The 26,269-nt window shown below is 42.6% G+C and overlaps 1 protein-coding gene across 5 annotated transcripts in view; it reads left to right on the top strand.

Moving 5' to 3' along the window:
• Window positions 1–26,269, top strand: part of SLC25A21 (solute carrier family 25 member 21) — a 387,007-nt gene that overhangs the window by 230,965 nt on the left and 129,773 nt on the right. For all 5 annotated transcript variants that reach the window (XM_032789984.2, XM_032789983.2, XM_032789978.2 and 2 more), the window contains one exon: window positions 2,089–2,137. In XM_032789984.2, coding sequence (XP_032645875.1) covers window positions 2,089–2,137 — 49 coding nt within the window. The remainder of the gene's footprint in view (window positions 1–2,088; window positions 2,138–26,269) is intronic.

Genomic DNA, 26,269 nt, shown 5'->3' with positions numbered 1-26,269 from the left:
GGGCGGACGTTCTCGACAATCCCTCCGTAACGTCTCGATATGGGCCCGCAGGCAGCATAGCTCCGAGAGGCCCTGTCAGGGCAACGATGGGTGCTTCCGTCCCCCTCAGCATCGAGTCTCCAAATCACCACCCTACGTTCCTCCTGGGTGTGGTAGATGGGATCCTCTCAGCCTCAGGTGCATGGCTTCGCTTCCTCTCCTCCTCCTTGTCTCCAGCGCCACATAACGATTCTTCCCAGACGGAGGGTGTGATGGAAGCAGGGTGGAACACTGACAGCTGCGAGAAGTAACAAGCTGCCAGTATTCTCCTGTGCAAGAGCCATCTCATCCTTCTCTGGTGGTGTAGCAGGAGGCCTCTGCACGTGAGAATCCTCAGCCTTGCACGTCTCATTGGACACTATCAAGATACTTCTCCGGGGCATGGATACTCCTGAAGCCTAGACATCTCTCCCGTAACTCTCCCACTGCCTCCTGAGAGATCCACCAGCAGACACCTTCACATGATCCCCCCGCCCAGCCTGATGGTGAACAAGTGGGAAGTGCAGGCCACAGTCCGTGCAAGTCACACAGGATCTGGGTAGAGACATCCATGGACAGATGTCTGTCTGGTACAGGCGCTGGTGGAGGGACAGAAGGGGTGCTAGCCACGCAGCGTGCCTCCTCTTCGCCATAGCGCTTCCCCAACTCTCCCAAACTCCCTCCAAACTCCCCTGTTGCTGTCCCTGTTCGCAGCTCCCTGGTCGCTAGGCTGGCTTTTAAAGCCTTCTTTAGCCTAGGTCAGCTCTTGCCCTCGTTAAGCACACAGGGGAAGGCTGATTCACAAGGCTGGTTGAGGCTATCAAGGTCAGCAGGAACAGTGGTGCAAACAGCCCAAGCACACAAAGCATCAGGCCATCACAGGCTTTCGATTTAAGCTTCATTTAAAATTAAATTAAAATGCAGAGCCCCCCAGACTGGTGGTCAGTACCTGGGCAGTGTGAGTGCCACTGAAAATCAGCTTGCGTGCAGCCTTCGGCACGCATGCCATAGGTTGCCTACCCCTGTTCTACACAAATCTGTTTCAAATCCCAGCAATGCACTTTTGTTGTGGACCGATCCGTAAAGTTGTTTCTGGTATGTTGGTGTTTGGAATGGGGGGAGTATGGTTGGACATGAAGCAAGTGAATGTAGAAAATGGCGAGCAGATGTCAAGGAACTCTGATGTGTGCTAGAAGAGTAGAGTGTATAACAACTTTGAGATAAAAGAAGTGCTCTTACTTCAAGGGTCAGTAATTGCATCCGCACTGGGAATGACTACACATGCCAGTGGTGCACTGGGACTATCTTTTTTCTCTACTTAAGGTTTATATTTTCCTTTAGGAGAAATTAATTTTCCTTCCAAGAAAAATGACAATTCATTGAATTCTATTTGTCCATGATGCCAGTGGGTTTTTTCAGGTGTCCCAGTTATAGAATGGTGAGCAACAGGAATTAAAATGGAACAAATAGTTTGTATCCTCCACTTTCCCACTGTTATCGTGAATAGCTCATCACCAAAACTTACTGCCTCAAAATAAGTCTAGGGTGACTGCTAACAACATCTTTGATCTGCCCTCTGATCTAAGTGTTGTGTTATATTGGCCAAAATGGTACAGAAAAAACCCTCACTTTTACAAATGATGAAGCCGGTAACAGTTGATTTAAAAAATCATTAAAACTGTTACCAAAGAATAAGTTTAGTTCTTGGGAATAATGGTTCAGTACATTGAGTTTTTAATACTAATAGTAATACTCAGCCCCTATATTTATGTATGTCGTCTTGTTATTTTGAGTGGTCATTGAAAGTTAATCTATTTAGTTGTTTGAGAGGAAAGAGCTTACTTTTCCATAAATATTTTTTAAAAATCTGTGTAGAATATATTTCAGAAGAACACCTTTACTATGTAATATATGTTTTTGTACTTTGCCCTCAGCTTTTAGCTCAGTTTTCTTCTTTGTACTGAGCTTTCTATTTTAACATTCACACTTAGAAAACCATTGGGGTCAGTGCAACAAAGACTGCTGTTTTTACAAATGTTGATTAGGCCTCTCCTCTTTATCATCTTACAGGTCTTGTAGAAATTTGCCTTATGCACCCTCTTGACGTAGTGAAAACCAGGTAAGGTTCTGCTTGAACAAGTTTTATTGACACTGGAAAATGTCCAAACTGGGAGCTGTCAGAAAATAAAATGCTAGAACTTGTCCAAGTAAGATAACTTCTCCCTTTAATGGCATTTATGTTTACTTACTGTTTTTTTTACAGCACTTGATAGACAGAATTTGAATAGCATGATGCATTTCTGGTTAGAGGTCATCTGAAGGTGTTAAATACTTTTTGTGAAATACTGTTTTCAAATAATAGCAAAAGGAGATCCTATTAAATAAAAGTTGAACATTTTAATTTGATTACCGTATCCATCATCTCAAGTAATGTTTTTATTTGAAACTAAAGTGCCATATTGCCTTAGAAATATTTTTGAGATCTGCTGCAATGGGTCATGCTTTCAAAAGTTAGTACAAAAAATGTTCCCCAAATTAGCACACGAAAATTGGGTTATTTCACACCAACTATACTTTACCCCTATTTTCCTGCATTAGCCATACAAATTTGTGTTCTTGTGAGTACATGTGGTGACCAATTTTCAAAAAATTGTCCTAAGATTTCTGTTCTAGCATATTGTTCACTTAGAAGAAAAAAAAATCTGTGGTATTGTATTTCTGGCTATTGGCTCTTGACATCTGAATTCATAACATAACAAATGTAGACATTACTATTGCCAACTATTTGTGAAACTGACCATAGTAAAGTGCTAGCATCGCCAGTTGAAAGGTGAGAATTGAAGGAGGTACCTGAAATAGAAAAAAGAGACAGCAGTGCTCTGGGATGCTTAAAGTGATATTAAAAGTTTGTAAAGACATTTTCTGCTTGTTTTTTATAATTACGCTAAAGACTCTGGAGGAGGAAGTGATTCCATATTAGGAATTTTCTCTGAATTTTCCTCAGCCCAGTATCCACAATTCTTGGTCTCTTCAGTGACATAGCCACTTCCACTTACTACCGTGTTTTCTCTCTTTACTAGATGGGAACATAATGTACATATATAAACTGATGCAACTCTGCTATGTAGTGCATTTTTGTGGAGTTATGTACTTTCTGTTCTACATTTTTTTACAAAGGGGACAAGGTGACTTTTTAAGATTAGTGAATCTTTGGTTGAACTGGGTTAGCACTCCAGAGGAACGTCAAGACAATGCCAGAGGAACATCATCTTGTGGATTTGTGGCTGTGCATCCTTGCTTGATTCTTACACATTTTCCGTTTGCTTGAATGTTCTCTTGCACTCCCCCAAGGTCCCAGTCCAACCACAAAATTTAGACAGCTCACAGTCTGTATAGGGGCCGATCTCCCACACTAGTAGCAGATAATTTCCCATCTCCCCAAAACAGTTCCTCTGTTCTCCATTTTCTTCTCTGCAGTCTTCACCCCTGCCAATTCTCCAAACTTTTCCAGTTCAGGTTTATTAAATGGACAATGTACCTGTCAGGGAAAATCTGCTTCCTCAAACTCCTCTGTGAGTTTGACCTTCGCCTCCAGGATTTTGAATTGATGCCTCCTAACCAACTCGGACACTTGTGTTCTCAGGAAGGCCTTGTAGAAATTGCTCCAGAATTCTGTAGTCCATAATTTTATCCACACTCTGCATATTAGGCTTTAACCAACCGTTAGGCCAATCTGCTAATCTCTGGGCAAACATCTTGGGTCATATAGTTATGATTGCTCTGATAAGGAACAAGGGATGGTTTCCATTCCCTGATAGGATGATACACAACCATATCCAAAGCAAATACTTAAATCCTAATCAAAAGTTCACAATTTCTGTGAATACTTTCACTTGCAACTTTGAAATTTGCTTTCCAGGAACACTGATGCCAGTAAAACTCAACTGCACAAATATTTGTGGGAGTGAACAAAAAGAGAGCAAGCAGAGGGAATGTGAATTGAATTCACTTATAAATCCAAGCAAATATTAACATAATTTTTAATTTTTATTTATTTATTTATTGATTGATTAATTTAGCATTGTTTACCCAGCTTTAATCACAATCTCTGTGCCTACTAATGTTGCAATGTTGTTTTTGGATGTACCATTTCTTTAGGACGGTATGTCTGAGAATGATGAGATTTCATGGTGGTGCCCAGTAGTTGGACATTATTGGGCCTAATTCACCACTTTTTACACGTCAGCTTTATGCTGACAGGATTCCATTAGAAGATCTGGAGTGGGGAAAGTGAAGCTTTTGTGCAGGTATTTTACCCTTTCAAACCTTTTTGTGAAGATGAGCCAAAACTCTAACACTGGATGTAAAGCTACTCAAACACTGGTAAGTTTGGACCTCCAGTTACAGCTTGGCCTAACTTTATATATTTGGCCCAAATCCTCATCCCCCCAAACAATTTTCCATTAGCAGATTTTCTTTTGTCTCCCCAAAATTCCCATATCTAGCTTAATTATCCCTCAAACAGTTTCTGTCAGTTGTTGCACAAGTGTTCATTTTCCCAACAATAAAACATTGTGAAGTTATGATATTGGTACATTTGGTTGAACTAACACACATACCAATCTGGCACAAACTACAGCTTTCTAGTTGGAAAAACGCTTTACTATATTTAGCTCAAAAATAATGACTATTACAGAATCATTTCTGTGCCACATGTTGGTAAGTCTGATGGGTGAAAAGTCTGATATCTCCCTTCAATCAAGGCTAAGCAGAAGGAGAAGCAAAAGTGATTATTCATTCAGACTAGGATACCCATCAGTTCACCAGTCTTCCATTAAAGTGATATCATCAAGGTTTTTTAGTTTAAAAAAAACCCGACCTTCTGTATTTTGACAGCATCACTATCTAGAAGTTCTTAGCAACTGGAATCCGGGAGCTGTGTCCTCACTCCCCACCCCCCCACAGGATACACGTAACTTTTATTGATGTTAATGAAAGTTTGTTGTAGCCATCAGGGAGATTATAGGGATCCAATACTTTATTTATTCTAGTTACTGCTTTATCTTTCATAAGGATAATCCAATCAAGAAAAAAAAAGGTAACAAAAGATTTCTTGTGAAATTAGCAAATGCACCATGGGCTGTTTAGGCCTTCTTTTATTGGAAAGTACAGCAATAGTCTCCCAACTGGGTATATCATTTCATTTGGAAGAGGAAATGGGATGCACTGGGCTAAAGTAATGAAGAGAGGGAGAGAGAGAGAGAGAGACCTTTCTGTTTCTTTCTGTGTATAGTAACTTGGATGAATTCCTCAGATTTGAGAACTTCTTTGGTGTCCTAATGCAGAATGAAACAAAATTATTTTCAAATGTACATTTAGCAGGAAATAACTCCACTGAGCATGTTGCTTGTTTATAATTTATAAGAACATATGTTTATATCTCGTCCCTTCTCCAAAACCTGCTATGGATAAATGATCGTATTATTATTATTGTGCAATAATAGAAAATTATTAAATACAGCAAATGTATTGCAAAATATTGTCTCAAAAAATCCAAACCACTATTGTAAGCGTTCCTGAGATTCAAAATAATCTCAGGCGGGAACTTCCTTCTCCAACGTATTTATTAAAACAAAAGGCAACCGTCTTGAGAGTGGCCAAGTGTTCATTGGATAGGAAAGATGTGGTAAAGTCACACTGGACCCTGTCAGGGAAAGGCTGAGTCTGGAGTGCATCCACAGGGAGAGAAGACTCTACCCAATGGCCAAGATATCCCTAGAGGTCCAGGTTAAGTTGAGATAGAAACAGCTTGGTGTTGTGGATAGGTTGCCCCGTCTGTTGGTATTAGGGATGAACTGGAACTCCTTCCTGGTTAGGAACAAAGTAGGCATCTAGTGTCCATGGCAGAAGGGAACTGAGCCACTGAGGAAGATGAAGAAATGGCTCAAAGTAGGGGAACAGAAGAACCCTAGACAACAAGATACAAGCCAGGGGGTGAAAGAGGGAAATGAATGTTCCTGAGGAAAAAATGGAAAAAGGGAAGAACTGGACAAGCAGACATTGGGGGGTGGGGGAGAAAGGAAGCCCAAAAGTATAGAGGAGGATGGGCTGTCCACAGAATGTTTGCTACCGTGGCCTTGAGAGGAGGAACTTTGAGATATGTTGGTAGGACTAGGAGAACAAGAGACCATAGAGAAAGGAGATGAAGGGATTCATCCTGACCCAAAATAAAAAGGGTGAATGGGAGGAGATTAGACCTTTCAATTGCCCGTGGTATGAAGACCAGTGGGCTGAAACTGAATTATGGAGATGTTCCTCCCCTATGAAATATAACTTCTGTGGGTGTAGATGAGATGGCCACCCTGGAGGGAAGTGTAGGAAACAGACACCTGGTGCCTTCTCTGAAGAAAGGAGGGCGTGAGGGAAAAAGGAACCTCAGCGTTCGACAATTGGGGGAAGTGTGTAACAGAGGGCTGGAAGCTAACAGGTGAGCCAGCACTCTGATCTCTTAGGCACCAAACAGCTGCCCAGGAGAAGGCTCATTAGGGAAATGAGGCTAATTAGCTGATCAGTCTGGGAGAACTGAGGAACCAATTAGCCATCAGCTGCAGGGTATAAAAGACGACACAGGGAAGAAGTAAGGAGAGAGGACTGGGGATAGCTGAGCCTAGTATGCTCTGAGATCTTGAGGAAGAGACACCTCTGTTCTTCCCTGGCCCTATGGGAAAGAGCTAAAGGACAAGAATCACTGTAAATACTTTGCTGCACAAGGCAGCTGGTGTTGGTGATGGGAATATAAATAAATTCACACAAAGTTGCCACTGAGGGGTTTCTGTGGCATCAGAGGATAGTGATAGAGGGTGCCGTGTTACAGTCACCTCAGTTTAAACGAGAAAATGCCATTCTGTCTCCTATGTGGTCAAGAGTAGACAAAGGCCCGCATCAAAAACCTGAGACTGAAACTCCAGCCCACAAATTTTGGGAAAGTTTTGATCCATTTTGTGATTTAGATTTCATGGCTGACTGTTGTCTTTGTAACAAGCTAAACCAGCACCCTGGATTCAAAATCCCCTGATCTTTGGAAAAGTTAAGAGAGGATCCAAGTCCAGATATGAACTTTCCTACAAGCCCCAGTCAGAAACTTTTCTACTGGTGATTTCCTTCCTCTGCCTCTTGTTCCAATTTCTGTCATTTTTGCTCATATTAGAAGAGTTCAGCTTACTACATGTGTTTCTGATCTCATTCCATCTGTTGTTTTGCAAGAGCTCCTTCCTTTTATATCATTAATTCCTCTTTGATTTCTGGTCTTTTTCATTCAAGTGAGCAGTAGTGGAGCCTGTTCTGAAAAGCCTTGGCTTGGAGTAAAAGATTGATAACAATAGTCATCTGACTTCATTTCTTTCTAACATACCTGAGTGCATTGTCCTTACCCAATATTGCTATCTCTACATGATCATAATTTTCTTGGTTTATGCTGACCTGGGTTTAGTTCAGGTTATTTGACTGACCAGCCTTGATTAGGTTCTTAATCAACTTAATTCTACCATACCTCAAGGCTTTTCACTTGTATCTTACTTAATTTATCAGTGAACTTGGATATACTCACTCATGGGATCCTCATGCATGCTGTAGTTGATCTTCTGGTTTTGGCATTCAGGATTCAGCGTTTAAATAGTTTAAATGTTTCCTCACAGATTCTTCATGCCAGGTTTTATGTAATAAGAACTTATCTCAAGTTAACAATAATTTTGATGTGGATGTGCTCCAGAGCTCAGTCATTTGTGCTTTGTAAGAAGGAAGACAATCGGTTAGGAATTAATAAGGGCAATGGACTAATAGTTCCAACTAGATTTGCTATTCCAATTTAAATCCTGCCCTGAACAGAAGAACAGTATTGATGTGCACTGTTAAACAGATGCTGCATTTTGCAGTGCTGGGCAAAGTGATTCCTGTTTGTATGTGTAAACATACCATGTATATAGTTTATACAAATGCTGGTTTCATGTCTGTTCATGTGATACTGAGGCATTTGTGGTCATTAAACAGAGGAGTTTTACAGCTGCCTTTTTTAAACCAGGGTATTTTTGGTGAAGAGCTCTGTCACAGGGCAGCTCCCTCGCTACCTGGAGAACCTCACTGCCTGGACAGTTGAGATGGTTTCACATTTAGAAATGCACACTGGGTTCCCCAGCCCAGGCTCACACTGTGAGTTCCTCTTGTGCTGCCAGTTGCCTCCTGTTTTGTCCCTTTATATTCCCCCAATAACCTTGTTAACCCAGTGATTGTCACCCAGGTGCTCACAATCCCCCAAAATAAAGTGTATAATTCAGCAATGTCAGCCATTAGGATGCTGCTAATAGCACCCTGTCACAGGGTCTTGATTCTAGAATTTATTTCCCCCTGCTCTGAAAGAGCCTAGATTCACTGTCCCTCAGTGCACATTATTGAACCTGTTTTCCCAGGCCTCCCCTGACAGGGGGGATGAGTGAGTTGAGATGGTTGGGGGAGAATTTTATTTTATTGGTGGGGGTCCTTATATGCACAATGCTCAAATGTAGTGTTTTGTTTTGGAGTGTGTGGTTTTATCAATAATAAGTGTTTTTCTGAACTGAAATAAATCTAGCAAAATAATCACTTCCTTTTAGAGATAATGGGCTCACAAGACTCTGCTTTGGGTTTGGCAAATCCTCAGTTGTATTTTGCCATTACAATGGTCAAAAAAAGAACACCCTTGGTTTTAGTTTCTTGATTCACCTATGACTTGCAGCAGTGTGGAGTATCTGCCAAATATCCGTTGCACACATCTGACATGCTCAAAATGAACAATAATCTCCATTTCCCCTTTAAAGGTTTCTTGCCATGTTTCTAGGGCTGTGAGGGCAATACCATAAAATAAATGAAAACTCCAGAATTCTCGATAGATATCTGCATATTAGAAATATACAGGTGGCCAGTCCCCTTGCACTGACAGGAAGGGAAGCCACTGAGGGTAGAAAGCAAGTGAAGGGACTCCCTTGGGAGAAATGGGGAGAGAATCATTAGCAGGTGGTGAAGTGAACTCTGGGAGGAAGGAAAGCAGATTAAAAGGCTCTTGCAGGGACAAGAGGAAGGGGATTCCTGAGCAGGCACTGGGACTAAGGGTAAGACATCAGCGATAGTTATTCTTACTTATTTCCTCCCCAGCACAAACCTGGATGTGGAGAAGTCCCCTGGCAGTTTTGGAATCTGGTTGAATCTAAAACCACAGGGAGTGGTCCAGATCTAGTGCTCTGAATCAAACCTGGCCATATTTGGATTTGGGGCATTTGTTTCGGTCTGTCTCTGCCACCCTTTTCCTTTTATTTAAAATACCACAAGTACCAGGTTTTTGCACACTTAGCCCATATCAGGAAGTACTCTTCACTGAAGATGATCCGGGAACACATTGAAAGCATGCCAAAAGGACACTTTTTCAAGACAAGTCAGTACTTTTTTTTAAGTTCCTTATCTGGGTTACCATTAACAAGACTTTAGATTATGGACACTGGGAAAATTTTAAACATTGAATTTACTCCACAGGTTTATCTCGCATTTCACCCAGAATGAACAATACAACTAGACTAGCACATCACTTCCCTTTAAAGCATGTTTTGCTTTCATTCTAGTGCAATAGCACAATGCTCTTTCTATGTTTGTGATTCCAATACTTGCAAAGATCGGGTACCCCTTTTGTATAAACATTTCTTGGCAATTACAACGGCAGCATTAGTCATTTGACAGGAGCCTGAGGGTTTCCCTTCTATAATCTGCATATATATATATTTATAAAAAAGCACACAGGCACTTTTGCTTGCGTTGGTGGGTGTCTTCCTTGATACAGAAGGGGAAATTGCTTGATGTTTGAGTTCACTTGCAGTGGAAAAACCTGCAGTTGATTAGCTCTGTCCTCATGTTGCAGTTATAAGGAGAGGATGACCATGGACTGCACATTGTGTACTCCTGGTATATGTCCAAAAAATTCTGGTTTTCTTTTTTTTAATTTAATTTTATGAAAACATTTCCTTTCATTATGTAGGGCTACATTGCATCCTCTGCCATATATGATTGACAAAAATGGCCCAACATTGTGGCGGTAGGAAAAAGCCCCATCCTGAGTTCCAGCCATAACAAAATCCCTTCATATGGCTCTGAGAGGGCAGATGCAGGAAAGAGAAGGAGCCAGAGAACAGGTGCTCTCCAAAACATGCTCCTGTGGAGAATGGCTGTATTTTCAGTTAGAAATCTGCCCACAAATAACAGGAATATCTCCACCTCCATACAGTTCGATCTCTGAAGAAGGTTTTGGTGCAGCTGCAGGCAGAGATCATCTGGGAGTGATGCTACCAAGGAAGAAAGGTGAAGGATGAAGTGTGGAGCCATGTGGATACTTGGACACTCCTTTCTGTAGTGTCTCAAGGTTCAGACAGATCTCAGGACATCCCTGGGTTGGTAAACCCATGGCAACCCCATGCTTGCACTTCTACAAGTATCTTCCTTGATTCAGAAGGGTAAATTGCTCTGAGTGTCCCTAAACTGCAAACTGCCAGAAGCTGGGACTGAGCTACAGGTATAGATCACTTGAAAATTGCCCTGTACTGTTCATTTCCTCTGAAGCATCTGGCACCGGCCACTGTCAGAAGACATGATACTGGGCTAGATGGACCATTGGTCTGACCCAATATGGCCATTCTTATGGGAAACTACCTCTAGGGTTCAGAAGAGTGTTCAGTTTTTATAGTCTGTTTAGTCCTTGGCCTCTCTACTACAACTGCTAACAGGTATGCCAGTTATAGTGGGTGTTCTAGAGTACCACCATTCCACTAGAAAATATATTGAGACCACCAAACTAATTTAAAGTAGAACTCTCAATAGCTGGCAGATGGTATATCAGTTTTTGATCACTATCTACCTGAGATAGGTTTTAACCAGTGAACTAGCTACGATCAAGCTCTATATCCCATTACAAATCCCCTGAGCCATTTACCTTTCAGTTCAAATTTTTTTTAAAAAATACGTTTGGTTAGCAGTGTCTTATTTATTTGTGATTGTTCATTTGATTTGTGTAGAGCACTTTGATCCAGATAAGTAGTTCTCACTCTAAACATATTAACATATGATGACAGTGTCATTAATGACCTTTACAGAGATGAATTCTTGCTGGTATTGAGTCACAAAGCAATGCAGGTTTGATACAAGGGTTTGTCCAATGACAAAGAATGTGATCATGCAAGAATGAGAGTCTGATCAGAGGGGGTGAGACTGAGCAGCTAGGTCGGTTCTTAGAGTCAAATTCAAAAGTGACATGTAGGGTTGTATAAATTATATCCCATATGACTCATTTAGACTCCTTCAGACCTGATGACGCCCACTCTATCCCTGTGTAACGGGGTCCAAAATGGTGTAACTTACACACCAAGGAACTGGAAGAAGGTATAAGTAGAAGTAGTGTCAATTTCTTTAATTTATACCATTGTCAAACTCCCTGTTGTGTAAATAACACCGATTTAGGCCCCCTTTAGGCAGAGTGGGTGTCATTAGGTCTGAGGGAGCCTGAATGTAATGGAATCCAATGTAGACCATCTTTTATATCATTTCTGAATTTGACCCATAGATTCTAGAGCTGGGAGATGCATATTAGATTGTAGTGTCCATCCACCTGCTAGCACAGGATTGCTGTCAACTCTACAACTACTAGTGTTTTGTCCAGTCAAGTTTTAAATGTGCCAGGTGACAGAGCTCCCACCATGTCCCTCGAGAGGCTATTATACAGTCTCATACATTTCTGCCAGAAAGCTTTTTCTTAATATTAGGGCTGAACTTTCCATAACATAATTTCATCCCATTACTGCTAGTTATTCCCCTTTTACTGTGCTACATCACTCTTCTCCCACCTTTGTGTTGACATTCTCCAGATATGTGTAGACTATTAGCATGAGCCCATTTTTTCACCCAAGTCCATATGAAGGTGAGCTGATCAGATGAACAGGCTTTCCAAAAAATCCTCTCTGCATGTAAATCTTCTATTTAAAATATAAGTATTTAAAAGGAAACCACAAGGGATAGTTTTGAATGAGAGGAAGGCAGAAAACACAGGGCTAGGGGTTGGGAAAGGACATGGGATTATATTAACAAGAAAAATATATGTTTAAAATAAGTATTTAAAATGGGAATTGGGGAGTGGAAATGAGCAGATGTTGATGAAGATAGAATAACAGGCTGGAGACAACGGAACAGGGAATGGTTTTTAAAATGTATCCTATTTTTTAAAGGAATACTTAAAATGAGGATTTAGCAGCTGGGAAAGGTTAAATGGGCTATGGGTTGGAGACATCTATGCCATACATATGATCTAAAAAAAAACAATCTAACAGAGCAGATGGGTGAGTTATTAACAGATGTTAATGATTTGTCAGTGGTACGAAACATTAAGATCACATTCAGGGTAGACCATGATTATGTCTGATTTCTAACCATGGATGGAACATGCCTGAAATAAAACAAGCAAGGAACCATTTTATTTTTTAAAAAACTCTATTTATTTTTATTGGTGTTTGGTCGTGGCAATACTACTGAGATAATTTAAGGATAGAATACCACTACTTAACAACTTCATGCACAGTAAACAGAAGGGCAATTATCTACTGCTAAACAATAGTATTGTTTTAAACTATTTGGTGAGCTGCCTTTTGGAAGCTCCTGATCCAAAAGAAGAAAGCTGTTGGAAACACAATATTACCGTAGTGAGGCCAATAATTCTTTCCAAGTCGTTGGCCATTAATATTGTGTTTAAATACTGTATATCCCTAAAAATAACAACATTTGGCCAATGGGTGCCAGATAAATCTATAAATAAATAGAGATAATATCTTACTTAAGGAACTATGCTTTGTGTGTTTTTACTAGCAGATGTATCAGTGTGTATTCTAGGTCTAGAGGGGTTTTTGAGAAACCAGAGTCTTCATGGAAGTAAAAATACCATATCCAAAATAATCTTGGCAAGATAGAGTTCTATTTTTTTTATTTATTTCTCAAGAGGTTGCAAAATATTTCTAAAGAAATATCTGCAAGTTTTTAACCTCTGTAATAAGTTGTAATAAGTGGATGGCTGTCTGGTTAAAAGCACAGTGGGCTAGCTAGATTGTGCTTATAACAACCTGTGCTGAGCAAGAGGCAATGTGTAGCTGCTCTACCCAAGAGCAGGGAATTATGCCTTTCTGAGACACAATTCCTCCCTTCATAATGAACAGCTGGTCCATATCTGTATCAAATTACTTACACTAGTCAAGGCTCAGTCATTCTTCATCCTTCTCTGCCCACTCTGTGCACCTGGGCTGGGGGTGAAGTAATAGATGAACATTCCCTGCTGACTTTCTGCTACACCCTGCAGTGGAAGTGTTGGGGGAGGATGGTGTCCTACTCCACACTATATCCTTGCACAACCACATATCCGGGGCCATGATCTGACCCAATATTTGTCATTTAGAAGAGTGAGATTCATTTTAAATGGCTACCTCTTGTAATAACGATCTAACATCTACACAAGTCTCATTCCATGTAGTGACTTAATCCAGGCTGCTTTCTCCCAGGAGCTGATTTAAGTACTTCCTGGGTAATACAACATTTCTTATTTTACTGTTTTTTTTAAAGAAAAACACTGCGATTCAGGCTGTGCTGTTCATCTGCACGGCATGAAGACCAGGACTTTTCTGCATGGGTTAAGATCTCTATAACATTTTTGTGCTGGCAAATCATTTTACAACCTGTGCTTTGGCCATATGTCTTTCCTGGCTAGTTTAGGCTAGCAGGCAAGTACAACATCCTTGACTGGCGGAGAATGTTTAAGGAGGGTAGAGTGCCAACCACTCTTAAAGAAGCATGTGTACGCTCAAGAAATCATCATTTACACTGGCAATCTGGCCAATTATCAACCTGGATCTAATCTGCAAAGGCAAAAAGGGAATTGTAACTTTTTCTTGCTTATTTATGTTGAATGTAGACCGTACATTTTCTGAAAATGAAATGTCATCTTTTCAATGTTTCTTACATTAGAAATCCTGGTCTTTTCAGCCTTGAAATCCATATGGTCCTGTAGAGAACTGGCAAGATTATCATCTCAGCTACTCACTAAGTGAAAACTGATTAATTGAGTTAAAAATTAGATTACATCCAGATTGTTTAAAACTCTTCACTTTTGTTTGTTTTTTTATCAATGCCCATGTTGCTCAAAAGCCTGAGGAATACTTGTGGGGGAAAGATCTCTGTGGTTAAGATTCAACGCTTCCCTTCCTTCAGTTAACAACTGAAAAAGATGACAAGATGCATCTCTGAGAATCTCAGTGAGGCTACTAGTAGAACCAAGAAAGACCAGACTAGACATTCCTGAGATTACTAAATTAAAAAACAAGTAGGAAGGAAAAAAAGTTTGTAAATACACTTTTCAAGTCTTTCTTATAAATCATAAAGAAGAAAAAAAGGGTGAAACCTATTTTTCCTTTCCCTTTGCAGTTCCCCAGTAAGTGAATCAGTGCACACAAATGCTTGTATGGCATATAGCTCGCTCCACCTCTGATTTGATTAAATAAGGACTCTAATTTACATAACCACCAATTTCTGTATCCTGCCTGATTGCCAGTGTTTCACAGCATTATACCTGCTGTTATTAAATCACATCTTGAAAACACTGAAGTAATTCACTTGGACAAAAGTGTTTTCTCTAAGGACATTGTTTGAGTTCCACCCCTGTTCCTTAAAGATGAGTAGCAAATAATTCCAGAATGTCAGTTGTGCTGGAAGGCTTTCTTAGCTTGGTCTTGGGAAGGTGCATTGACTCCTAAAGGAACACTAAGATGTCATAGTGTATTTCCTTTTTTGCCCCCTTTTCTCATTTTTTATTGCAACGCTGCTTTAGTGTCTAAACAATTTGCTGACATACCTAAAAACTGGAGCAACTTGGAGTGTCTTAGTTCTATTCATAATGGCAGCCTGTAGCATGCAGAACAGTGTGTGGCACATAGCTCATGGATTCTAGATATATACAGTACTGTAATGTCACTACAGACAGACCCAGATTTAGCAAAACATTTAAGCTCATGAGTAAATACATCCCTATTCAACAAAGCACTTAAGCATATGCTTAAAGTTAAATGTTGTAAACCTTAAAGCATGTGCTTAAATACTTTGCTGAACTAGAAAACAAAAGAGAAGAAGACTCTCTTCAGTTACCTGCTAATAAAATAAACAGAATTGCACCATGTTACTTCCTAGTCATATCATGCGAAGTTATGACACACAGCAAGGGGCCGTTGATTTAGCTGTGAAACATGTAGCCACTTATGAGGAAAATAATCCGTATCCAGGCAATCTGCCATTCATGCCCAGAAAATGCAAATGGACACACAAGATAAGTATGGGCCTAAATATAAAAAACAAGTTCTTCGTAATAGGAAGGGAAAAATATGGATGAATAATCTTCATGCAAGTGATTGTAGTGAGAATGATGATGAAAGCAGTGTGGCCACCTGGATAACCTTAGAAATATAATAACAGCATGCACAGGGAAAGGAGATAATCTCACCAGAGCAACCAAAGTAAAATCTAACAGTTGTTAGAGTTCAGTGTGGTAAACAGGCTAAGTTCACCTTGCCAGGCAGAGCATGGCTCAAAAAAGAAACAAATATTTTGCGAGATCTAAGTCATTTGTTGAATGAACCAGCTGCTGCTGCAAGATACTAGTAACCATTAGTGAAAGACTGGACACTCTTTTGTTGAGACATTCACCATTGTTTAGAGATTAATTAGAATATATTAATGATACTACATGCAGAATGTTAGCTATTTGCTTTGCTACCTTTGATGAAATGTATACATTGGGAATGCTAGGAGATGTGTTAAAGATAGAGGGCCCAATTCTTTGTTCTATTACTACTCTTTTATGCCAGGCTGAAAGCACAAAGGGCACATAAATGAAGGCGATTTAGCCCCTGGAGAATTTCCCCAGCTGAGGGGAAATCCCAGGGTGATACGGAGATGGTCTAATAGCTCTACATCACTTCCCCTTCACAGGATTTGACATGGGGCAGGGGATTGCTGTGGGGAAAAGTCCACGGCAGGAACAACTCTATACTCTGACTAGTCCTGGCAGCCGGAACAGCCCTTTGTGACTAGGTTTAAGCTGAGCCTCTGACCTGCCCAAGAATGCAGAATTGCTGCAGCAGCTTAAAAGTATGGCTTGGCTACAATGCAGAATCCTCTGGACTGTCAAATCATAAAACTGGTAAAGTGCAACCCCATTTAGCCAATAGTCCCAGGAGATGTCAGATGCCTTCAATTCAGCATTTCTTGGAGCACAGCCTCTTGAAAGCTGCCTGAACTGAAAAACAGGGCAGCTTTCTTATCCAGGGTACAATACAAACCAGAGAGACATAAATGAGCTTTGATTAACAGAGTTTTGATGAGCCATGCTTCAAATAAACAGGGATAGTAGTACACAACAGTGAAACCTTTGTTGAAATTAGGACACCAGCTATTGAAACGTCCATAATAATGTTCATGGGGTTCAAAACAATAGTGCTACCATTTGGGAAGTGTACGTCAAATTACAGAAATATTGAGAGAGACCAGGTGGGTGAGGTAATATCTTCTAGTAGACATTTCTGTTAGTAAAAGAGAGCTTTATGGAGCTTGAAAGCTTGTCTCTTTCCCCAACCCCACGGGGTCCAATAAAAGATATTACCTCGCATCTTAGGACCACCATAGCTACATCGACACTGCAAATAAGCAGAAAGAATGATACAATGATACTTACGATCTACTAAGCACTTCACATATTCAGAGGGTCGTGCAAACAATCTTTACAACACTCCTCTGAGAGCAGTAAATGTTATTCCCATTTAACAAATGGGGAAAAGTGATGCAGAATGGTGACATGATTTGCCCACAGCCCAGTGGCAGAGCCAGGAGTGGAGCTTTCTCAATCTCAGACTCACATGTCCAAACCAGCATGCCTGGCTGGACAGGGTAGGGGTGCTGGAAATGTTTTCCACCCTGGGCAGCAGTACACTGAGGGCTGGCCTTGCAGACCAGATAGCCTCCCATGCAGTGCTGAGAGATCAACTTTACTCAAGGAATCTTCTTAAAACCCATATTGTCCATATAACAGTTCCAGTAGATTGAAACAGGTAACTTTCTTAAAAGACTGTGGGCTAAATTTGTGCCTGTTCAGGAAGCCAGCATAACAGTATGCAGCAACACTGAAAGCTCCTTTAAACCCCATTCCAAATGGGATTAAGTGGGATTTTAATAGTGCATAGGCCTTATGCTAGCCCTCTACACACAGGTGAATATCAGCTCATGTGGAGAAATTCATTTTTATTAAGTGTAGCCATTTATATTCAGTGGAACCTTCCTCTTACAATGAAGCTGTTTTTTTCTTAGAAAAACTTCAAACAGAACTACAATTTGCACATTGCAATCTAGAGCTTTCATTTTGCTTTGCTACAAACAAAGTTTCACGGTCGCAGAGTTCTCTGCAAGAAAGCTCCACTAATAATGCTTGTGGGTATGTCTTCACTGCAGAATTAATGCAGGCTCTTACTTGGATCTTGCCCCTAACCCAGCTACCTTCCACACACAAAAACCTCTGCTCCAAGTTTGGTGGTGGATATCAAAGTACAATTCAAACATATACAAATTGTATACATCATGTCCTGCTGTCTATTTAGGGTATGTGTATATGGAAAAGAAAAACTCATGGCACCCAGTGGCAGATTAGCCACTGGACCAAGATGGCCCATGCCCAGGGATCCTAGAAAAATGGGTGTGCCCCGTCCCGCTCTGCCCACCCAGTGCGCCCACCAGGGAGCGGAGTCGGGGCGCAGGGGCTTGCCCCACTCTGCCCACCCACCTGTCGCTTCTGCTAGGGAAGCCCCCGCACTCCAACCCCTCTCCTCAGCAGGCGTGCTTGGGGGGGGGGACTGCAGGCAGAAGGGGTGAAGAGGGACCCCCACTTGCTCTGGCCCAGGGCCACACAAACCCCTAATCTGCCTCTGATCACACCAACTCTCAGAGCCCAGGTCAATTGACTCAGGCTCATGGGGCTTGGGCTATGGGTCTAAAAATAACAGTGGGTTCAGGCTGGAACTGAGGCTCTAAAATCTGTGGGGTGGGAGGGTCTGAAAGCCCAGGCTTCTGCCTGAGTGGGAATGTGTCTCCTATTTTTAGCTCCACACCTTGAGCTCCAGAAGTCTGAGTCAATTGACCAGGGCTCTGTGACTTGGTGCTGCATGTGTTTCTTTGCTGTATGGGCATACCTTAGAGGCCTAATTTAGAATTCATATTTTCACTGTATATATTTCATTTCCTTGGAAACTTCATAGGTACACAGGAAGTTGTTGCATTATAATTGTTAGTATCTTGACAGACCATATTCTCTTCTTAAATGAGTGTGATATAAGATCATGTATTTTTGGATTTAGATACTGAATTATACACAGGCTAAATTAAGTATATTAATTTATAGTATGTTTTGCTTTTATGTATATTTATTTTCAATATATTTTCTTTCTATATTGACACCTTATAATACTGTATGCTGAATGAGTTGAGTAGAGGTATTTAGTAGTGGTGAATTTAATTGCACTTTCTGTTAAAAATAATAAAGTAATGCAAAAGAATTGCATTGACATTTTAATATGCTGTCACTTTAAGATACCACATGAAGTGTGAACAGAGCACAGGCACTTGAAACAGGTGTGTCTAATTGTTAGTTTGTTTCTTAAGAATAGCCATCATGTAATGTTTGATGAAACATGTAGATCCGGGGAAGGTGTTTGGATCCCGCAACATGCTAACTAGGTTTTCCTTTGCCTGCTGGTAAAAACAAATTGGGCTGTGTAATTGATTTTTTTTTGTAAGTAAGGCTTTTATGTTTGCTTTGAATTCAGACTCCATCTTTTTCTTGTTATATTTTGTCCCTTAGGAGGATTTGCACCATGGGCTTCTAGAAAAAAAGAATTTAGTATATTCATTTATATAGTGAATAGCACATTTCTATTACTTTCAGATTTTGCCAGTCTATTACTGCAAAAGTAATCGGGTAAAGGGTGAAAGAAAGGCACATCAGTTTCATTAAAAATGTGTGATACTGTTTTCATTAAATCTTCCAAATACTTAATATGTTTGGGAGGGTTCCAGAATGTCTTGTTTATATGGGATTTGGAAAAGCCTTTTAAAAGAAATAGATCCATCCAGGGGGAAATATCTATTATTGGACAAACAGTATTTATAAAGAAAGCATTGGCAGGAAAGCAAACATCAAAATATATACAGTTCTTTCAAATGCTTTGTGCTTTTATTACTAATATCTCAAAAAAGCTTCCACATCACCTACTTTAAAACAAAAAAGCATTATGAAAAGTGGGTAGTGAAAATTAGAAAACCTTAACCCTACTGCATAGAAATGAGTAATGAACCTGTTTTACCTGTTGGTCCGTGTGTTCAGTTAACAAGGTTTGATTATAAAACACTTAGTTTGTCTCTGTGCCAAATGGGGGAAAATATGTAACGTGTTCTTCAACGTTACATGCTCAAGATTTAGTGAACACTTCAAGATTACATGTTTCATAAATTTCTTAAATATGTTTAGGCTGACTGCAGAAAATTATGAAAGTCAATGTATTAGTTAAGCTGTAGTTAAGGTAAAGGAATTCTGATCAATTTGCTAAGAATTGCCTCCAGCTGTGTTGGTTTCTGTCCTTTTGTTAAACAGAATCTGACCATAGTTTGCTCTATTTGTCCTTCTTCCCAATGGTCACTGATATAAATTGGCCCACAAGCAGTCATGTGCTGCTTGACAACTGATCATATGTTTGCTGTTAGATAGCTAGTTAAAATAAAGGGAGGATAAATGGTCTCATACTTAAGACACTGGTATGGGACTGAAGAGACCTAGGTTCCCTTTCCACCTCTGGTACAGATTTGCTAGGTGATCTTGGACAAATAACTTATCCTCTTAGTTCCCCATCTATAAAATAGGAATAATATTAATTCCTTTCTCCTCTCTTTTGCCTGCTTTGATTCTTCCTTTGGAATTTAATTTCTGACATGGAAAACATTTACTCAAATTTCCTTACTAAAGAAGTTACAAAAGGAAAGTCCTTCCAGAATAAGCAGAGGGAGACTGCTCCATTGCTGTTACATGAACAGCTGATGGGTGTTTTGTGGTGGGTCCTAGGTATCAGGAGGAATGGTGTTCATGCTTTTGCACCCTGATCTAGAATATTTGACCAGAATCCTGGGATTACTACCTCTATCCTTGTGAAAAGTGCCTCCCCAACCCTTCAGCACTATGCTGGGGCATTGGTTCAGTCACTGATGGAGGGTTGGCAGGGAGGAGTAAAGAGGATGTTGTGCTGCTGGCAGTATGGCAACATCTTTCAGATGAAACATAAAAACCCATGTCGTGGCCACATATGGTCAGTAAGGAGACAAAGATCCCATGGCACTTTTCACAAAAATAGGAGTGTTATACTCGTTGCTCTGGTCACATATTCGTTTGAGTAACATTCTATTCTGTGTTCCTCTATTCTGCCTGAAATTTCAGCTGTATAAGCTATTGGTCACACTTTGAATTAAGGTTAAACTGTTATAGACTCCAGCAGGTCAATCAGGTTTTTTTCATCATGGTTTATAATCAGCTATAAGAATGGCTTATAATCAGTTATACTGCCTTTAAGTGATGTGTCTTTAACCCTCTATGACACATACTACTGTGGTCTGTAGTACGGTTATAACTGTGAATTATTCGTTAACCGTTTATAAATTATTAATGAATGTAGCCTTACTATAAAGTCTGGCCAAGTCATTTGTCTCCTCTTCCTGTCCTAAACTTTTATGTAATGCTGCTGTGCACTGTTAAACAGCTATTTTGCAAAGCATTTTTGGAGTCTTTGGGATACAAGATGCTTAGAAGGTCCAAGATCAGCAGTGCAGAATAGACACAGCTCACAAGAGATTTTGATAAATGTTCTTTCCTGCGGTTTGCGTGTATTATGCTGCTAGTGACTCAGATAAAAATATCAATGTTCTGAGTCACTCTTCCTTGTACAGCTAGCAAAACTTAACTCAAGCCAAAGGAATAAGTAGTTTAAACAGAGACCAATCAAGTTATAGGCAAGACTCCTACATGAGCTGGCTAATGTTCTAAGATCCTTTCCTTTTGAGAAGAGACCAGTCTAAATCTGTTATCAGGGCAACCAGACCTGTTACGTAAATCAGTCCTAAACACAGCTTCCATTTCCCCCTAGCCAAGTTGAGGGAGGAATAATTTTCACCGACCCCAGTCTACAGAAGTTCTGTGTTCAGACACCTGCTGGACCCTGCTAGTTTCTTGACTAAAAGGCAAACCCAGTCTTCCCAGAGTCCCTGAAAGCAGTATTTGGCTTTTTCAACCACAAGTAAAAGCCTGAACATATCCCTGCATTCACACAGCTGACAGGAGTGTTCTCACAAAGAAGAAAGTTGGATGGGATGATTCTGGCATCCTCCTGCTGCCCAAGGTTTCTCCTACTGATCCCTAAAATCCCGTGCACACATTACAGGTGCTATGTAAATGTAAGGTTGCTATTTAATACTCAGAAACTGAACTGGAATGGAACACAATGTATATGATTGTTAATGCCCTGTCATAAAAGTTGACCCAATAGCATCCTTTTAACTCCTTCTTTTAATTCTCCCAGCTTGCTTAAATCCAAGTATTTAACATTGTTATGATCTTTTGAGTGATTATAAATCTAAATCTTGATAGTTATATCACTGGTTTTCTATTTTAACATCCTCTGCTCTGGGCTGCCAGTAAGCCAAGACTTTCAGCTAGTGGAAAATATAGCAGCATCTTCACTCTTGCTCCCTTGAACCTGGTCTTCATTCTTATGCGATGGGTGCTGTCACAGGTTCAGAGTAACTGCACCGTATTCCCCCTCCAAGGTCCCTCAAGGGCATTCATTTAAGGTTTCAAGCTTCTAGTTTTCACCTCTCCTGAGCAGAGACCCACATATCTCTTCCTCCTGACTGGCAGAGCCGGCACTTCCATTGAGGTGAACTAGGCAATTGCCTAGGGCACCAGGATTTTCGGGTGGCGGCATTTTGGCAGGGGGGGTGGGTGCGCGACAGGCAGCTCTGGTGGACGTGCCGCAGTCGTGCCTGCGGAGGGTCTGTTGGTCCGAGGCTCTGGTGGAGCTGCCGCAGGCATGCTTGCGGACGGTCCGCTGGTCCCGTGCGGCTCCGGTGGACCTCCTGCAGGCACAGCTGCGGCAGCTCCACTGGAGCTGTGGACCAACGGAACCTTCGCAGAAATGGCTGCGGCAGCTCCACCTGAGCCGTGGGAGCGGCGCGTGGGGCGGCTAAATGGCCGTGCGCCTAGGGTGCGAAAAACTCTAGCGCCGGTCCTGCTGACTGGGGTTTTAAGGGCACAGCCTCCTGCCATCCACTGTGATAGCCCCAGCAAACCAGTCTGCCTGTTTTTTCTTTGCTGTCTCCCAGCATGGTGCAGTAGGGATAAATATGTGGTCCCACATGGTATTTGGGGACAGTGGAGGTAAGGAGCAGCAACCATGGCGTTCTGCTGTGAGTGCAAGAGCTGAGTCCACGATGTTTGGATCAGTAGGTTATCCAGGGTCTTCAGCGTTTGAATTTTCTGCCTGAGAAAACCCAGTGGGTATGTCTACACTGTTCTGTGGGACCTGCACTTGTGCACGCAGTATTTCCAAGCTGGTGCTTGAGTGTCCACGCTCCATTGTGACCTGGATTTATAGCTGCTTCACCTGGGTCTCGCAACGATGCCAACATGTCCATACTGCACGACACAGATCTTCTGACTCAGAGCTATGTCCACACTGTTAAATGATAGGGCTTCAATCTGAGTCTCAGTGGGACTCGGGTTCAGACCCACTGCCCCCATGTGGGTCCTAGGACTTAGGTTCTGAGTACTGCTGACCTTAGTCAGACAGATTTGTATGTGGATGATAGGGAGTTGAGATCAAACATGAGTATGAACCCCAGTTTACAATGCATTGTAGACATTTGCCACTCCTTGTCCTGCTAGGATTCCCAGGCCTTCTGTTCTTCCTTCCTGTTTTTTGTCCATGCTCTCGGTCATATTGGCTCTCCAAGCTCTTTGTTCACAGTGCAATGGAGCACTGGCTTGTAGGATCTCACAGAACATGTCTTTCCTTGTCCTCTTTCTTCTCCTCATCAGGGTCAGATGTTCTGCAAGTGTGGAGGGATCCGCCTTCAAGACCACCAGGCCAAAGGCTGTTGATAAAAAGAGTCACATGCACCATTAGATTTACAGTCAGAATGGAAAGGGAAACATAAATTTCAAAGCTCCCTTCCTTTATTCCCCTAAATACTTTTAATAAGAAATGCTTATTGACACTTCAGCTTTGGATTGTCTCAGCACTGCACCACACTCCAGCTCAACCCACAGTGAGGATGGCCAGGCAGAGAGGAGAGAGTAAGGATTTTCTGTTGCATGAAACTATAAAATTCTGTCTTCTGTTCCATGAGTACAAATACAGGGCTATGGCAGTGAATGCTAGCAATGTTGTTCACAGGCAGTGATGATTTTGGCTGATATCTTATTCCAGAGGGTCACATAGACACGAAGAACCCAGCTGCTACTTGTGTCCCAAAGCTGCGCAGACCACATGCTCCTAGCTTCTTTGCTAATGGCATGGGAACGTGTCCTATTGTGCCAGTAGAAATAAGGATGCCATTCCTGGAAACCTTTGGGAGAGGACTGCAGAGTATCTCCACAAACGTTTCATTGAGATGTCTCAGGGAGATAAGAGAGACATTCCTATCCACATAAACAGATGTTCCACATGCTCCCAGCACAGTGGATGCGAAAAGCAGTTGCCAAGTCTACCTCTGTTTGTTCCACTTCTGCCTGAGCACAGGACACAGAATCAATATGGATCATGTAATCAGACTGCCATAATAATGCTCAGGAATTTATTTTGAATTTACTTTCTAATTTTTTATTTTTTCATAATATCTGAGAAAAGCAATGAAAAGTCAATACCTTTATCTTGGAGGATGTACCAAGCACCATCTTTAAATGGTTGAGGCAAGGGGGAAGAGAGGGGAAGTAAAAGCAAATAAAACATTGTAAGGAGAAACGTATGTTCAGCAGGGCTGGTGCAACCATTTAGACAAACTAGGCGGCCACCTACGGCGCCTAGCGGTTGGGAGTGCCTAAAAGCCCCCTCAGGCGAGGAGGTGGAGGTGAGCTGGGTGAGGGGGGGCTCGGAGAGGGTTGCCTGCAATAATGAGGGGGGGGGCGCACAGGAGAACCGCTCCCTACCCCAGCTCACCTCCACTCTGCCTCCTCCACTGAGCACACAGCCCAGCTCTAAGTCTCCTCCAATCAGCGCCGCAAGCCTGGGTGGGGAGGAGAATTAGAGCAGCGCCGACGTGCTCAGTGGAGGAGGCGGAGCCGAGGTGAGCTGGCGCAGGCTACTCAGGCAGGCTTAGTTTCTGCAGGAGGTCTCCCCAGGCAGGGTTAGCTGCCGGGGGAAGGGGGGAAGTCTCCCCAGGCAGGGTTAGCTGCCGGGGGGAGGGAAGTCTCCCCAGGCAGGGTTAGCTGCCAGGGTGGGGAAGGGGAGAAGTCTCCCCAGGCAGGGTTAGCTGCCGGGGTGGGGAAGGGGAGAAGTCTCCCCAGGCAGGATTAGTTGCCATAGGGGGACGGGGGGGAGAGGGGTTAGCTGTTGCGGTGGGGGGGAAGCTGCTGCGATGGGGGCTCCCTGGGAGGGGGGCTGAGTTAGCTGCCGTGGCAGGTGGGCAGGCTTAGCTGGAGGGGGTGCAAGGTGATGTTCACACTTACCTAAGCTCCCTTCCCCTTCATCAGCAGGGTCATATGTGCTCACCTGGTGGGACTGGCTAGACTTCTGCTGACTTTCAAATAGGTCTTGGTTCACTGCATGGTTGGAGTCCCTCACTGTATCTCCCATCTCCTTCTATTCCTCCTTCTCACTGTTCAAAGCCAAAGTGTCTGTCTGGGCCCTTCCGAGGTATCCATGGTGGTCTGCAGAGTGCTGCTGAAGTCACTGCCTAGTTTGCCATGTGGCTCATAAAAGAGTCAGGTCTGTGGGGCAGCACCAGATTTTGTGTTACTGTCCCTTGCCTGGTAGTATTCCTGGCAAAGTTCCTTCACTTTCACTTGACACTGCAGCTTGTTTGTACCCCTTTGCCAGCATCCCCTGAGCAATCTGTCCATAGATGTCCATGTCTCTATGGCACAGCCTCTTCTCCCCACAGGTCCAGGAGATCCAACACTTCTTGTCTGCTCCAAGAAGAAGCACGCTTAACATCTCTGTGTATGCAGAGGGTTGCCAGGCATTTGGTTTTCGACCGGAGTGCCTGATTAAAAAGGGACTCTGATGGCTCTGGTCAGCACCACTGACTGGGCCACTAAAAAGTCAGTCAATGGTGCAATGGGGCTAAGGTAGGCTCCCTGCCTGCCCTGGCTCCACGCGACTCCTGGAAGTGGATGGCATGTCCGGCTCCTGGGCACAGGGGCTGTCACAGGGGCTCCATGTGCTGTCCCACCCCAAGTGCCGGCTCCGCAGCTCCCATTGGCCAGGAACCATAGCCAATGGGAGCTGCAGGGGCAGTGCCTTTGGGCACAGGTAACATGCAAAGCCCCCCTTGCCCCTACACCTAGTAGCCAGACATGCTGGCCCTCTTCTGGGAGCAGCCTGAGGTAAGCACTGCCCGGACGCAGCCCATACTCCAAACCCCTCCTGCACCCCAACCCTCTGCCCCAGGTTGGAACCCCCTCCCGCTCCCAAACTCCCTCTCAGAGCCTGCATCCCACACTCCCTCCTGCATCTCAAACCCCTCGTCCCCAGCCCCACATTGGAGCCTGCACCCCCTTGTTCACTCCACTCCCCTGCCCCAGCCCTCAGCCCCCTCCCACAATCCAAACTCCTCATTCTCAGTCCCCACCAGAGCCCGCACCTCCAGCTCGAAACCTCACCTCCTCTTGCACCCCAACCCTCTGCCCCAGCCTGAAGCCCCCTCCTGCATCCTGAACCCTCATTTCTAGCCCCACCCCAGAGCCTGTACCTCCAGCTGGAACCTTTACCCCTTTTCACATCTATCATAAGCATTCCCAAATCTGGACCTTAGCGTCCAGAAATCTGGGTGCCTGCATGAACCCCTCTAAGCTTAATTA

This window comes from Chelonoidis abingdonii, chromosome 4 (genome assembly GCF_003597395.2).
Source record: "Chelonoidis abingdonii isolate Lonesome George chromosome 4, CheloAbing_2.0, whole genome shotgun sequence".
NCBI classification, from domain to species: domain Eukaryota; kingdom Metazoa; phylum Chordata; order Testudines; family Testudinidae; genus Chelonoidis; species Chelonoidis abingdonii.
Note: the sequence above shows the minus strand (reverse complement) of the source record. Positions and strands in the feature narration are given on the sequence as shown.